Consider the following 16669-nt stretch of genomic DNA (forward strand, 5'->3'; position numbering starts at 1 on the left):
TAAAAACTACACATCAAAGCAGGCATTTAACCCTTCCAAACAGATAAAGCCCCAAACAAAACTACCATCTAATGCACTGCAGTTTATTTTCTAAAGTTGGCTTCGTAGTGTTGACAACACATTCGCAATATAGGGCTTTGTAAGAAAATGAGTAGCTTCACAAACCAGTCCATGGCACATCTGAAATACAAAAATCGCAGAAACACAGGGATACCATCTTTTATTTATTTTTGTGCCTTTTGATTAATTCCAGAAAAGCTTTCCATACAAAAAAAAGAATCAATGCATCTTTTGGAATAAACCTTTAAAATTATTTCTTTTAAAATCCATCTTCTGTTTTTACAATAGTAGTTAAATATATTATTTGTACTTGCAAATGAATCACACCAGAGAACATTCACAGTATGGGGATCCTGGTGGCTGGTGTGTACACGTGCATGTTTCCCCTCCCAGGAAAAGCAAGCTGCTGAGGATTAAAAAGATGACCAAAAAACCCAGAAACAGAAAAACTATCTGCACCTGCTAACACAGGAAATCACTAGCAAGGAACACTGAAGGAACAGCAAAGTGCATTCAACACAAGACTCTAGAGTACAGGAAGAGAACAGTACGGCACAGCAACAGTAGTATTTTCAGGCAAAGATCCGTGGCTCTTGGTGTGAGAGGCCTTGTCAGTTTCAACCCCATTTCTCACAAAGACTGGACTGCACTTGGAGAATCCACCGGGCCAACATTTTGCTCTGAGTTACCCCAGTGTAAACGCAGACTTTAGCGGAGTGATGCTGGATTTGCCCTGGTGAAACTCAGCAGACTCTGGCCCGCGAGTGCGAGCAAAGTGGTAGTGCAGGGTGCGGTGGTTTCAGCTCTCTGTGGACTTCAGATCCCTTGGGGTTGTGCGCACCTCTCGGGATTAAGGTTTCAGAGGCATGTGCAGCACAGATCTGAACCAAATCCCACTGAAGTCAATGAGAGGTTTTCCACAGACATCAGTGAGCACTGGATCAGGCCCTAAGGGCTGAGAGACGTCACCCGAAAGAGGCTGGTGGAATGGATACAAATCACCCGGTGGCATTTGGATACGCCTAGTTCCAAGACTCCATTGCAGATGCTCTCAGGTGGGAGGACTGAATGAGATTCGCAAGGCATCAAAAATCTGCCGCTGCACGTGATGTGGCTCTTCCTATCAGAGAGGTTCTGTCCTAATGAAGATAAAGGGACCAACTTCTGCTTTCGGCTACACCAGGGGAACACCCACGTAAATAAGAGGAGCATCAAACCCAAGGGGGTTTGGTCTCATCTCCACAAACAGACATTTATGCCTGCTGAGATGCAGATGAAATGAAATGAAATAGACCTATCTCATAGGGCTGGAAGGGACCTTGCAAGGTCATTGAGTCCAGTCCCCTGCCCTCATGGCAAGACCAAGCACTATCCCTGACATATTTGCCCCAGATCCCTAAATGACCCCCTTAAGGATTGAACTCACAACCCTGGGCTTAGCAGGCCAATGCACAAACCACTAAGCTATCCCTCCCACCATATATACCTCAACCAACAGGGCTAAGCCATTTCCTCCTTTCTGCTCTTTCTCCACGTCTGCTTTCATCCAGAACCTTAGCTACTCAAGAGGCCCATACGCAGGGGGCTGCGAAGGAGGTGAACCCCCCCATGGTCCTGCAAGTCAGCATGCTTCGGCCTGCCACAGGAAGGCAGGAGCAGTGCGATACCAGTGCCTCCCTCCTCCATGGTCTGGCTGGCCAGGGGAAGGCTGGGGCTGATTTCCCCGCTTACTTGGGGGACCATAGGGGGTGCAGTCACCCCCTTGCGGTCCACATCTACAAAAAAGCATCCCCCACAGAAACTCCTGCGTGTGGGCCAGCTCAGGGTTCTGGCATCACTCCACAGAGGCATTGTCCTAATTCAAAAAGGAGGCTGGTTAGCAGAACCTGACTTTGAGGAGCCCTATTAACCGGTGTGGCGTTAAGCACACCTTTGCAGCTGGTCTGATGCTAAGCACCATTTTGCCCTAGAAGCGGACACTGAGGGCAAAGCCAGGTCAAACATCATGTAAGTTAATGCAGCCCCTCAAGAGCATGTTCCAACAACAGCCTCATTTCTGAGCAAAGACAAGTGGTGAGAAAGCGCACACAGGTGGGAAGGTAGGTGAAAATGGTTCCTCCGATTTCCCATCTGAAGTCAAAAGAGGGGACGAAAATGCTTACTGGCTCGTTACCATGAGAACAAACGGCAGTTTTGCTATTTAAAATCGCAACCAAAATCTGCAAACGTGTGGAGCCGGGGAAGGCGCATGAGTACGAGGAGTGGGAAATAAAATGACTGTCTGCAAAGTTGTATTGTTCCCCTGCAACTTAGATATTGTTATTAACATTAGTGTTATCAGCATTTCTGGCTAGATATCAGTTGTTGTGATGGAAGAATAAAGAGTTTTAAAGGCGTACTACCTAGATTTGAAAGAAAAATCCAACTGACTTTCTTCTAGAGCTGGTCAAGACATTTTAAAAAGTTTGCAAAAAGTAAAAATAAAACCACAAATATTTTCTTTTTCAATCATAATATAGGCCAGTCAAAAATATTCAAAAATACGAATAAAGAAAATCACAGAAATGTCCAATTTGTTAAGCAGCTCTATTTTTATCTAGTATTCCAAGTGCTTCCCCAAACCAATCATGCAGTTTCAATTATTAATCTCTGCTGCTATTCTAGGGAATGTTTAAATGCACTGATATAAATGTACCGAATTAATAAAAATCTTGGCCATTTTTTGTAGTAGGTTTCATAAAAAGCATTTTTGTCCTATTAGTTGTCATAAAAAGCATCGTGTCCTTTTAATTCTACTTGCTGGCATTGTATGTGTGTGCGCGCGGGGGGAGATTCATGTATCTCTAGGGAGAGAACAGGTTTCAGTTAAAACTCTCTGTGGCTATTACATTGGGACAGAGCTAAACAAAATCAGGTTTCAAAGGGGAACTCTCTGTGCTCATATTTGTTACAACCTAAGGCTGGATAAGTAACATGGGTTTTGATTTTCCACAGACTCGCACAAGTTTGACATGGGGGTAATTCCTCTTGCTTCAATGACGTGGGCTCCTGATACACACATCTCTAAATGAGAAGATGATCAGGCCCCAAAGAATTTGATGCCGCGCAAGGACGAGTGGGCGAAGGCACTCCTATAACATTACTGATAGTCTGAAAAGCCAGAGTAGCCAATCCTGTCAATCACACATATGGAGCATGCCAGCTGATGCCAATACCACATTACAGTACAATGTGTGCATCTCGTCAAGCACACGAGGTAGGTCAGTGATTCCTGGCTAACTCTCTTGTTCTGAAATCTACAAAATGTACAGTGGCAAGCAGCTTAGTGGCACAATGCGATTAGCATACAATGCCCAGGGAAACCGAGGAAACAAAATACAACCAATGCACCAGCCTTGGATGCATTTAGATTAATGCGTCACTCTAAATACACAGCGGGACAGAAGTGAATTCACCTGCCAAGGAGCTAGAGCAGAAGGCTCAGCTGATGCAAACCAGCAAAGAGGCCAGATTGAGAAACACTTAAACACGTAGGCAGGTGCTTAGCTGGATTGACAAGCGAGTTGGACACCTATTCCCTACTACCTTTCACTGGGAGTTTGGCACTTAACCTGCTTAGGAGCTTTTGAAAGTCCTGGTAGAAGCCCATCTGCCTCTTTAGGCACCTAAATGCCTTTGTACTCTGGCCCTAGCTTCGGCAGGGCCCTAGCAGTTCACATTAGCTCAGGATCTGACCAGTGTCCTTGCGCCTGTGAACGTAAAGCTTCTGCTAAGATGTAGGTGCCTTTGCAGGCAGGGCACGTGCAGGAACCTAGTGGTCACACAACTAGGACTCAGCCTGCCAGTAAGCGAGTGCTGGGGGCTTATGAACCAAACCCTGCTCAGTGGGGGGGTCAATATTGACACACAGTATCACTCTCTTGATTAGGAATAAATACCCCCCCTCCCAATGCAGCAGAACAAAAGTGATTATCTTAAACTCACAATGATAGCTGCTCCCTAGGCTAATAAATAACAGGGTCCCAGCAGAGAGATCTCCTTCAGGAAGGATCTGTGGGAGAACAGTGAGAGCTACAACCAGCATACAAGGGCATTGGGGTTAGAGATAACTTTCTCCACAGGCTGAATCTGGAGAAAGTCGTTCCAGCTGCAGGGTCATGGTCATTCTACAACCTTCTGTCTCGGTTTGCAGCCTTGTGAGGGTGCGAGGTCTGGGTGAGAAGTAGGATGCAGAAGCAGGCTAGGGATAGGGGGGGTCTGGGTGAGAGGGAGGGTGCAGGAGTAGGCTGAGAGTGGGGTGTCTGGGTGGGAGAGAGGGTGCAGGAATAGCACTGGAGATGATGCTGGAGATGAGTCTGCAGAGCAGGGGGGCTGATGACAGCAGGAGAAGCAGCAAGAAATTTGAGCAGTGCAATTGGCTTTGCACCTGAGTGCTTTAAATTCCAGTGATGGTGCCTTCTAGGGCAGCGTTGTCCTATGCTACTGATGAATTTGGCCCTATCTCTCTAAGGGGCAGATGGATTAGGTCCATCTTCCCTTCTAGGCTGAGACAACATGGCTCCTGATTCAACAAGGTTCCTTAAACAAGGTGCCTAACTTGTAACATGTGAGTAGGCATGTTGACAGCGGGGAGCGTGATTCAATTACTGCTAAATTATTGTCAAGAAAATTTATTTGTAAAGAGCTGTGTGTGTGTGTGTGTGTGTGTGTGTGTGTGTGTAAGCCTTACATTGTAAGAAAAAAAAATTATTTATTTATTCCACGATTTCTCGCGGAACCCCTGACAATGGTCTGTGGAAACACTGATCTAGCGGGTCAAGCCAATGACTCACTCACGAATAGAGTTGTCTACAGTGGAAAGAGTAATCCCATGACACATTCCTGCTATACTTAGGAAACTCTCATGCCAAAAGCTTTGCTAAAGGACAGTTGGGGCTCATCTACACAGCAGCATTATTTTGGAACTAACTACACGGCAGGCCATTATTTTGAAATAATGTCGAGCTGGACTTCTTACTCCGACTCCGCATGTAACCCTCATTACACGAGGAGTAAGAGAAGTCGGAGGAAGAGCGCTCATCCTTCGATTTCCTGCTGTGTGGACAGCGCCAAAAGCCAAATTAAACTATTTTGACTTCAGCTATGCAATTGATGTAGCTGAAGTTGCATAGCTTAATTCAACTTTAGTCCTGCTGTGTAGACACACCCTTAGAGGGAAACAGGTGTTACAACTTATTTTAGATTACATGTCACAGAGGGGTCGCCATGTTGATCTGTAACTTTAAAAACAACAGTGGTCCTGTAGCACCTTGGAGACATATTTTATTTATTTTTATATATATATATATATATATATATATATATATATATATATATATATATATATATATATATATATATATATATATAGTATTCATGAGCTTTTGTGGGCACAACCCACTTCCTCAGAGGAGCTGGAGTGGAAAAAACAGGAACCCAGAATTTGTAAACTTCAAAAGAAAACCCCTAATACAGCTGGAACAGAGAATGTGAAGTTGGAAACAAGATGCTTTATATGTACATGCAGAAAGGCTGACCACATCTCTCATGTGCTATGGGGTGAAGTGCTGAATGAATGAATGAATGAATGAAAACAGAAGTGTTTTCTCCAGTTTGTTGTATGCAGGACATGCACAGAAGGAAACCACCCAGGGATGGACAAATCTCAAAACAGGGATGAGCCTGACTTGGTCCAGATTGCTAAGGTACCTAGACTGGGCTAGGAATTATAATGCTTGGCAGTTAGTGTCTGATCTGTATTGGATCCAAACTCTGAGGAATTTCAGGTCCAGGCCCATTTTTTACTCGTGCTTGGCATTGTCAGAGAGCTGTACATCATTGGGCCTCGCAGTGAAGCAGTTAATGATTATTAGCCCCATTTGACAGATGGGGAAGTTGAGGCACAGATCAGTGCCATCACCTGCCCAAGGCTACTCAGTATAGGCATGTCTACACAGAAGATCAATGCTGTTGAGGTCGATATTCTGGGGTTTGATTTAGCGGGTGTAGTAAAGACCCACTAGGTCAAACTCAAAGGGTGCCCCCATCAGCGCCAGTACTCCTGCTCCTCACAAGGAGTAAGAGAAGCGGATGGGAGTGTTTGACCTCCCACTGTTCAGATGGGGATTTAAGATACATCAACTCCAGCGACAGAACTGGAGTTGCGTACCTCAACTTTCCCACGCCATGTAGACCAGGCCCTACTGAGTAGGAGTCTGGATTAGAACTCAGGACTTCCTACCCATCAATCTCACAGTCTACCAGCCCATGATACTGTCTTTCTAGAGCAAGTCCCCATTATTTCCTGGTGCTGGCTGGGCCATGATGGGTATGGGAGAGGATGAGACAATTGGAGGAGAGTGGGGATGAAAACTTTAAAAAAAAAAAAATCCCCCAACCAACCAACCACAAACAACAAAAAAACCCTGACAATTTTCAAACTTCAAAACAAAAAGAAAGTTTCCGGTTTGGTTGGCACTTTGGAGGAAGGGTTGAGAAGGCCCTTATTTATCAGAATGGATTTGGCATGGCCTTGAAATAGAGGCTGAGGAAAATACACTAATCATGGCTCAGTTCCCAACCAAGCACTTAAGCACATGTTCACATTTCAGCAAGCAGTTGAGTCCCATTGAGTGCGGTACGTGTGCAATAGACGAGACCAATACAATCTGTTTAGTCCGAGGGAAAGGTGGGTGTGACTGGGGAGGGTTTCTGCTGAACAGGTTGTCACGTTGGAGTCTATTTATGATCCTATAGCCTCACAGAGGTAGGGTCGGCACCTTTGCATGCCCACCACAAAGGTGGACTTTATGTCGCATTGCGTATGCACAGCTCATTTGCACCCACAGGTGAAATGACTTGTGCTCTTCCATGTTTGGCCATGAGCTCAACAGTGGGCCCAGCTGGCTGCAATTCCTGAGCTGCTTGCTAGGAGATGGGTTCTGTTCCCTAGTGAACGCGCCCCTTTCCATGCAAGGCGAATTAGAAACCCAGCGGGGTCTTGAGGTGAGAAATGGGATGTCACGGGTTTCTCGGGAAAGCTAAATCTGAGAGGCTCGGAACGGCTGTGAAACACGGCTCGAGGGACGTCCTGGGGAACGCTGCACCCATTTTGCATGGAACTAAGGAGAAAGTCCGCATCAGCCGTGCTGCATCATTGCATGCTCTTGCACGAGGGGTGTTTCACATTCTTGTACAAGGGGTGTTTTTAGACAGCAGCCAGGTGTCAGAGCTTAGAAAATAAATGGGGAGGGGAGACTTGGGGAAGACAAGGGGGTCAGAGGAATCCAATAATCCTGCCTTTTCTCATAAACTACCTCTCTTCTCAGCACCCCCTGGGACTGCCAATTCAGGCATTCCCGGTGACTGTGCATGGGGAGAGGAAGAGGGATCCTTGATCGATCACCATGGGGCAGGAGAGCTCTCCCTTGGTAAAGATTTCACACCCAACTAAAAGTCTGATGTCAGAAAGCCCTGGATGGGCTCCCCATCTGTTATCCCCTGCTTGTGATAAATAGCATGTCCTTCATCCAGTGCAATACATCTTGCCTGATCTAACTTTCCCAGTGGCGGGTAATGCAGGATGCCCAAGCATAGGCATGCTGCGCGTGCACAGAAATGTCCTACACGATGGGATCGCCGCCCAGCTGTCTGCCAACCCATGGAGATCCTGCCCTCCGCCTGCGGCGCTCCTCTGCATTCCAGCTCGCCTCCTCTTACTGCAGCAAAGAGGACTTAACAAGGCCAGCACACAAGTCTCCTGAGCTCGGGGTTTCTCCCAGAGTAACTAGTCACTAGATCAAGCACCTTACCCGGGTATGGAACGCAGTAGCTTACGCGTGGTGGTGCCACATGAAAAATGAGGAACTGGAGGGCAAAGCTCCTTTGACAAGAACTACTGGTTGGCTGACTGGTGTCAGCAGTGGGATTCTGGGGGACAGTGGACAGCCCATGGTAGAGGGGCGTTCCAGTATCTTCCTGTAGAGTCAGTAATTCTGTGGATGGGTCTTGTGGGAGCATGTAGTCCTCTCCTTTCTCAGTGCTTTGACCTCCATGGTGACAAAGGGAACAAGAGCCAGGTTTAAAATATACTCTGCCTCCTGTTTTTCCCTCGGGCTGGAAGAGAAAAAGAGGGGGAGCGGGAGAGAGAGAGAGAGAGATATCAGAAAGGCTACATAAGAGCTTCTTGCTCATGTAACCCATTAACAGAGTCTGGCACGATGTCTCCTTCTAGTGGCCAGTTCATGTGTAAAAGTTTCATGAGTCAGCTACAAACTTTGAGCCAAGGAAACAGTGTTTGAAGATTATATACTGCGTGGGTCAGGCCAAGACCGGTCCCCGATACAGCTGCATCCAAACCAGCGGACTTACGGGTGGGGGCCCATTAGGCTCATGGTGCTTTTCTGGACACATGTGAACATGAACCAATCTGCCAATATTACAAAGCTAAGGAAAAAGGGCCCTGCGTGGCAGGCTTTGGAACCGAACTCGCCCGAAGCTCAGGGACGTTGTGATCGGATGTGTTCAGTTTGGTCCAGGATTCAGCCACCTCATCTGTATCTTGATCCACACTTCACAGGACATGAGTGCCCTGATACATGGTTCTGGTTCGGTTCACTACCAAGACCCTTCTGAAGCAGGGCGTTGGGGAAGCTAGCAATGTTCCCTGTAATTTTTTCCATCCATGTGCAGAATAAATGTTGTTCTGTGCACTGAGGCATGTGCGAATGTGCACCACCCATAGAAATACAGGTTGCTGGCTGTGGGCACTCTGCTAATCAGCTGGGCGGCATATGACTCTCTCCTGGTTGGCCGCAAAAGCGCCCAGCTTACAGGGAACACTGAAGGCTAGGACTGGGACCTGTGTCTGGCCTGCTCTAAGGGTACTGTATTGCTTTTCTGTAGGACCTTCCTTCTGCGGATCTCCAAGTGCCTGCCTGAGAACCCAGGTCAGTAAATCTCCAGGAGACAGAGATGGGACCCGGCCCATCTCAAGGGTCACACAGCAGGGCAGTGGCAGAGCTGGGAAGAGAGCCCAGGAGTCCGGATGCGTAGCCATGACACCGTAATTAGGCCCAATCATTTCCCTTCACTAAGACACTTCTTACCAATTAACCGGGAGGGACTCTGAGGTGGGTTCATTTGCCTGTGGGTTGGTGGAGCGGGAGAGGCTACTTGGCGGGATTTCCCAAATGTCCAAAGAGACTTTCCCCTCATTTTACTCTGAAAAAACATGCAGTGGGACCCGTGTGGCTGGTGGAGAAGGTCAATGCAGTGCGGCTTATGCACCACCTGCCTGGCACTGCCTGGCAGGGCTGGACAGACTGGCAGGGTATCTGGAGCGTGAGGCGTTGCCCTTGGATGCTGTCCAATGTCAAAACTGCAGCGTGTGTCTGCCCGGCCACACCTGGGCAGGCCAGCATTCCCAAGGCCGGCAGGAGACAGGCTCGGTTAAACCAGTGCCCGGGAGGCAGGGCTCCGCCCACTGGCCTTGCTGCTCCTGCTGTCGGTCTACACAAGAGCTGAGGGTGTAATCTGGGATTGAGCCGTGCGAGCTGGGATTGAGCCAGTGTGCTAACCGCAGCAGCGTAGCCATGGCGGCGGGATGGGCTAGCTACTTTAGCACCTACCTAGGGTCTCAGGCAGAACCAGACCTGGTAGCCTCTTGTGCTGCCCATGCGGTGGCAGCCACGCTGCTGCGTGTAGTGCTATCTCCCTCAGGCTACGTCTACACTGCGTATTCTTTTCGGCAGCAGATATGCAAATGGAGCCCTCATTTGCATATATGACTCTTATTTGTATATCCTCTTCCAATCCTTTTTGCGGAAGAGGTTTTTGCGATAAAAAGCCCCATGTAGACGGGGCCATTTGTTGGAAAACCCCCTTGTGCGCAAGATCCCTTATTCCTCAAAAAATGAGGTTTACAGGCTCTTGCGCCAAAGGGTTTTTTTCTGATGAATGGCCCCATCTACATGGGACTTTTTAATCACAAAAACCTCTTCCGCAAAAAGGATCGGAAGAGGATATGCAAATAAGAGTGCGGTATATGCAAATGAGCGTTCCATTTGCATCTCTTCTGAAAAAAAACCCACACCGTGTAGATGTAGCCTCAGTGGCACGGTTACATCTGCCCAAGCTAGGAACCACAGCTCCCAGTGTAGACAGACCTATGTCCACATGGCAGGGAGAAAGGCAGCTCTTGCAGTGAAAGCCACAGGACTGAAGCAGGGAAACTGGGGCCTGTTTCAGCTTTCCCTCATACTGGCGCCCACTGGGAGTAACCTGTGATGGAAAGCACTGTAAGCAAGAGGAGGGTCTGGGCCCTGAATGCTAGTCTCTCAAAATGGCTAGGTCTGGGCACACCCGACCTGGCACCTCCTGCCTGAGGGAAGAGGGCGTGAAACAGCCACTGGGGAGAGCACAGGGTTCAGACGTGGCAGCGTTTTACACCCGAGGGGTAAACAACTCCCCGTGACGCAAATCAGTGAAGAATCAGGTTCATTGTGTGATCTTGGACAAGGCCTCTTTCTCTGCGCCTCAGTTTCATCCATTTGGAAAGCCGGGATAGGACAGTATCTACCTCTGGGAGGCAGGGGCGCTGTGTGGCTCATTGCACATGTGTTTGTTCTGAGCTCTGGGATCCTCTGGGGGAAGGTGCTGCAGGAGAGCACGGTGCCTTCTGGCTCTGTGCCTTTTATCCCACTGGGCCGAGACCAGGGCTCTGCCCCCCGCTGCGGCATCCTACCTGACTGCTGAAAGGCTGAGCTTCGGTAGCCAGGGTCCTTCTGAAGCTGTATTTCTTTCAGAGAGAAGATGGAGGCATCTGGGTGAAGGGAGAGAGAGAAGACATTGAGATTTAACCCGACTGGCTGGAAGCACAGCACCGATACACCCTCTGAACTTCACCCACCGTGCTGACTCCAGGGCTCCCATGGTCCCAGAATTCCCCAGCCTGTAGTGCCCACAGGCCAAGGATCCCTCAACATTGTTGTGCCCCCAGTCCCACAATTCCCCTCCCTACAGGCTGAACCTCTCTAGTCCGGCACTCTCTGGTCCGGCAACATCCGTGTCCCAGCATGAGTGTAGTGAGCTGGATGTCCACTGATCATGGGTGTGACCAAGTTTCCCACAGTCCCAGAAAGTTTGTTTGCAGCCACCAGTCCTGGCTCTGTGTTCTGTGCTGTTATTTAGCTCCAATTTACCCCTACATGTCTCCTCAGAGCCCAGCAAGCACTGGAAGTGTTGGTGATGCGGCTAGACAATATTAACCCCCCACGGTCTGGCAAATTCTCTGGTTCGGCACCGATCAGATCCTGAGAGCACCAGACTAGAGAGGTTCAACCTGTACTATGCCACAGCTCCAAGCTGCCTGAATAACTGGCTCCCTATTTCTAAATAGGCACCGAGCCACAGAATGGGTATCCCTAAAGAAACATATGCATGGGCACAATCCTTAGGGTGTGGATGAAGGTCTGTCTATGCCTATTAGGCCTGCTTTAGGACTCAGCAGCTTCTCCTTCATGCAGGAGCAAGCAGGGCCGACTTTAGGAAGTGCGGGGCCCAATTTAAACCAAATTTTGGTTGAGCAAAAAAACCCCCCCAAAAACCCAACACAACCCAGCACACACAGAAACAACTCACAGCCCCTTTAAATTCCCAGAGCTACAGGGCAAAGTCCCGACTTCCAACCAAACCGACAGGCCGACACCCTGTCCCTCGGTGCACAGAAGCTGCCGTGCTCCTCCTCCGGGGCCAACGCCCCATCCCGCAGCGCGCCCAGCACACTTCTGGGTTTAGGGTACAGGGCCCTTTTAGGTGCGGGGCTCGATTTGGGGGAATCGGGCGAATCAGCCTACTGCCGGCCCTGGGAGCAAGGCCCCCTTGCTCTCTGTCCTGATCAGCTCTGGCACTGGGCAGCTAATGGGAATGTTTCCTGTGGGGATTTTTCACAGGAAAAACGTTCATTTGAAGTTTTCCCACAGGAAACCAGTTTTCCCACGGGAAAAATTTCAGAAATAAAGAGTGTGTGGAAAAAGTGACTTACACCCACTTTCTGACTATCTTCCAACTTGTGCCAGTTGGAAAACAGTAAGCCAGGGTTGAAAGTGTCTCTCTTGGTCCGAAAGCAACACCGTTCTTAATCCATCCATTTGCTTTTGTAGGGAGCAGGGGAAAACAGCAGTTTCCTCACACTCTCAACATGAAAAATTTCAAAAATACCAAAAAAACCCCCAACCCCTCTTCCCCAACTTTTTTTCCATTTAGTAACTTTTTCAAACAACGAAAAACACTGTCAAAACCAAGATTTTTTTCACAGAAAACCTTGTTTTTGATTAAACCTCTTCTTTTCACCTTCACGGGGCCCTGATGCGAGCAGCACTGCGTACCTGCCCTGTGCAGGACTGAGTCAGAATGCAGAGCTTACTAGGGCAAGGAAGCAGAGCCCCCCGACACAGCCTGGCTGGGCCCTGTGCACATGTAGTATAGCCAAAGCACTGGACTAGAACTAGGAGACCCGGGTCCTATTCTCGGTTCTGCTAATCGCCTGCTTAAGCAAGAAACGTCCTCGCTGTACCTCAGTTTCTATACAAAGGAGATAATGATCCTGAACTTGTTTGTAAAGTGCTCTAAATCTACCAAGAATGATTATTATAACGTGTCCGAATTTAATCTCCCTCTCCCTTGATATAGAGGAAGAGACTTCTTAAAAGTGCATTACTCAGACAAGTTGTTTTGCAGTGATAGGGGGAGGCTGGGCTCCTTCCCATGCTACATCAGTAAGAAATGTCACAACTGGCCAGGCAGCCCCTGAAGTGCTGTGTCCCGCTACGGACACCCCAACAGGATAGTGTGCGCACTCACTGTCAGGGAGGAACTGGACTCGGTCCCCCAGCGCCTTGAAGTAAGGGTGTCGCAGGGCCTCTTCAGCGGAGATCCGTCTTTTGGCTTCATACTGTAAAAACCACAGAAAAAAGAGGCCGGGGTGTCAGTGTATGATGGGCGTGCAGTGATGTAAGCTTTGAGTGCATGCGTGAACGATTACACCCGCTCTGTGTGTGTGTGTGCATGTGTTTACCTACGCACTGTGTGTATCCTTACATTGTGTGTGGGTGTTAGGTTCGGGGGGGAGAACGTAGGGAAGGGATGTCCCCACTTTCAATCAGGGTCTCTCCGAAGGACACCCAAATCCCACGCTGAGGCACCTAGGCAGGCACCAGGGAGGAATGCCGGGTGGCAATGGCCTTCGTGTCTGATCACCAGCAGCTATAGGGCAGGATTGTGCTGCAGGAACTGAGCAGCAGAGACTAGGTGAACGGTGAGATGCTGGGCCGGAGTTCTGCTAACTTTAGACTCAGAGACAAACAGGCTTGCCTCAAAACGCTGAAAGGAAGGTGCCTCTCCCCACAGAGAGACGACGACAAGGGCTCTGATCAAGGCGAAGCTGGAGAGGAAGGTGGAAGGGCACATCCAGTGCACAGAGGGACCTTCAGAGAGCGTGAGCGAATTCAGGGCAGCAAACGGGTTGGAGGAACAGGAGTGGGTTGGTAATATGCTCAGAGAAATGGCTGAAAGGGTCTGATACAGTGCCCAGTGAAAATCTATAGAGGACTCCAGCAGCGGCATGATCAGATGCCTTCATAAAGGTAGGAGGTACCAGTACAGATCCCAGCTGGCCCCTCCCCGTGCGTCTCCCTGCCTGGATCCCAAGTTAGCATCTCGCTGGAAGGTGTCTCCTATCAGCCCCTGCACATGGAGGGTTCCTAAGGCCCCCTGTCCTCTCCCAGTGAGAGGGACGACAGCCAACAGCACTAATGTTAAACCAGGAAGGACGGGAGCAGCCTTGGAGCCCCATGGCTAAGATAACCCCCTGCAGTCTGGCTGGCTGGTCAGGCCACTTACCAGGAGGAGGCGTGTCAGCAAGTCGATGCCTTCTGTGTCCAGCCTGGGAAAAAAGGAGACTGTGACTCTGCCCCCAGACACACTGCGCTGCTCCAAGCCGGGGCACAGGACCTCTTGCTGCAGGGCAGCGGTGGCACCAGGCAGAACGGTGCCTTGTCCTGCCCTGCCACCAGGCAGGGGGCTGGGTATTAATTGGCACCACTAGCAGAGTGACCAGACGCCTTGACATTTGGGGCTTTGTCTTATACAGGATCCTATTCCCCGCCTGGTCCCGATTTTTCACACTGGTTGTCTGGTCACCCGAAGTTGCAGTAGAAGGAAGGACAGAACCAGCCCTGGAGACAGGTTCTTATCTATGACCCGTGGAGGGGCGTCTTACTGGGGCATGTCAGACGCACACGAGCCGGGCACAGTGGAGGAGGCCTGCTCTGATGCGGTCTGCTCCTGAGCGGCAAATTGGCAGAGACCCTTAATAACCTCTCTCCCAACACTCCTCGCCCTCGCCTCCCATTCGCCAACAGCCCCAAACCACAGGCCAGTGAGGGTCTCCGCTCCAGGGAGGTACCTGGGCGCATGACTTATCAGAGGCTGGACTCGGTATTGAGTGAAATGATAACCCTTAAACTCCTCGCTGGACATGATTCCGGGCCAAGAGTCATCCGTAGGAGTGCCTGGGGGAGAAAATCAGGTTCAGACACATCACGTTGGGTCTGGGCTATGGAAAGCTGCTAGTAACCACACCAGAGAGAAAAGCCCCACTGAATCTAGTAAAACCAGCTGTTCTGTAAGCGGTTCGAACCATGGAATGGGGAGCTCTCTATTTGCTGTTGATTTCTACCAGAAGGCCTCCCCCACCCCCAAAGAAAGGCTCTGATTCACTGGTAAATCTTACCAGGTGGTTACAGGCCAGCCGAGCAGCACCTGGAAAATTAAAGGCTTCCCTCTCTGCTCGGTCAGCCACCTCCCTCTTGTGGAGATCAGGGAGAATGCAGAAGACTCACCCAGCAGCCTGAAGATTAAATGGAGCTCTTCTTTCACAGTGGAGCCTGGGAACATGGGCCGTCCTGTGACCATTTCGTAGTGGATACAGCCCACACCCCTAAGCAAGCAGCAGAGGCATGGGAGTTAAAGCCGCGCTAGTTCATCCCTGCCCTGTGTCCAGAGCAGCAGGGGTCCTTCCAGGCCCAGCCCTGGGACGGGGCAACCCCCAAGTTCCCTTGGAAGGGAAATCAGTCCCCAGAGCTATCCATGCACACAGAGGAGACCCAGCCCCCGCTCCAAAGAGCTGGTGTGGTGCCAGCTCCTCCGGTCACAGGAGGCGGCACAGGTGCCGAAGCCCCATGTTATTATTTCACACAATTAAACAAGGCAGCAGCGTGCCCGGTGCTGTACTCACCCACGGAAAGACCAGGCACACTCTGCCCCTTGGACTCTCATTTGGGGACTCTGACTTAGGCCTCCCACCCCGCCCTGCACGCAGATGCCGGCTCACCACATATCAATGGGCGTGGAGTACTCCGTAGACCCCAGCAGGACGTCGGGGGGCCGATACCACAGCGTGACCACCTCATTGGAATAGGTTTTGGTCGGGATTGATTTGGCACGGGCCAGCCCTGGAGGCGAAAGGGGCGTCAGCAAGCCTGCTCCCATTGTGCTGGGCGGCAGCACGGCGGCTCCTCCCGGGAAGAACGGATGGAGCCGCACGGGCAGGTCTGCCGAAGTGCTCGGCTCCCGTCTAGGCGCCGACGCAGCGGGCCCCAGTGGGAGCTGTCGGGGTGACAATCGGGCCCGCTCCATTTAGGTGCTTGCATGCAGGGGCGGCGGGCATAATAGGCAGAGGAAGGCAGTAAAACCGCCAGCCTGGTCCCCACCCAGACTGCACCCCCCCCAGAACACCGAGTGTAGGCATACAGGTGACGGAGCATTGCTGCCCCCAAGCGCCCACCCTCCCCATGCTCCAGGGCTGGGAAGGCAGGGACCACTCGCCAACCCACCTTCCCATGATGCTGGGGAGGGGAGCGGCTTGGCTCCCATGGTGGGCGGGGCTTGGGCAGAAGGGGCGGGGTTGGGAGCTTGCCTCCTCCAGCCCTACTTTCGCCCACTGTCCATCCAGGCTTAAATGGGAGCTGAAAGGTTCTGAAGCTTTGCCCCCTGCCTTCCCAGAACAAGCCCCCCATCTCCCCAGGCCCGTGCCTCAGAGCTAGCCAAGTGGGGCAGGCCATTTCCATGAAGAGGCCTGCACACACATAGAACCTGGCCCAAGCCAGGGCTGTGCTCTCCCTACCCTACTCACCGAAGTCAGCCAGCTTCAGCTCCCCCCTTTCGTTGATGAGCAGGTTCTGTGGCTTGAGGTCGCGATGCAGGATCTTGCTCTTGTGGCAGTACGAGAGGCCGCGGAGCAGCTGGAACAGGAAGATCTTGGGGAGAGAAGCAGAAAAAGGGAGAGGGCACGGAGAGCCGGGTTTGGCACGGGGTTCAGCAGAGAACAGGGACAAGCAGAACCTGCAACGGGCTTAGGGCCCGCCTGGGCACCTTTAACTGTGAGCGATAGCTGTAACGATCAGTCAGGCCTCCAGTGTGTCAATGCAAACCCAGCCCTATGGGGAGTGAGTCTCAGAGCCTGGCTCAACAGACTCCGACACGAGCTATCATGCTAAAAATAGCCAGGCAG

General features: G+C 50.6%; 1 protein-coding gene across 2 annotated transcripts in view; it reads right to left on the reverse strand.

Annotated features, from left to right (window-relative positions):
- Positions 1 to 203: 203 nt before the first annotated feature.
- Positions 204 to 16669, reverse strand: part of CDK18 (cyclin dependent kinase 18) — a 116666-nt gene continuing 100200 nt past the window's right edge. For both annotated transcript variants that reach the window (XM_075910460.2, XM_075910461.2), the window contains 8 exons: positions 16292 to 16415; positions 15491 to 15611; positions 15000 to 15097; positions 14564 to 14669; positions 13999 to 14041; positions 12961 to 13051; positions 10844 to 10921; positions 204 to 8214 (listed from right to left, as the gene is read on the reverse strand). In XM_075910460.2, coding sequence (XP_075766575.2) covers positions 8180 to 8214; positions 10844 to 10921; positions 12961 to 13051; positions 13999 to 14041; positions 14564 to 14669; positions 15000 to 15097; positions 15491 to 15611; positions 16292 to 16415 — 696 coding nt within the window. In that variant the 3' untranslated portion in view covers positions 204 to 8179. The remainder of the gene's footprint in view (positions 8215 to 10843; positions 10922 to 12960; positions 13052 to 13998; positions 14042 to 14563; positions 14670 to 14999; positions 15098 to 15490; positions 15612 to 16291; positions 16416 to 16669) is intronic.

This window comes from Pelodiscus sinensis, chromosome 27 (genome assembly GCF_052426305.1).
Source record: "Pelodiscus sinensis isolate ZL-2025 chromosome 27, ASM5242630v1, whole genome shotgun sequence".
NCBI lineage: Eukaryota > Metazoa > Chordata > Testudines > Trionychidae > Pelodiscus > Pelodiscus sinensis.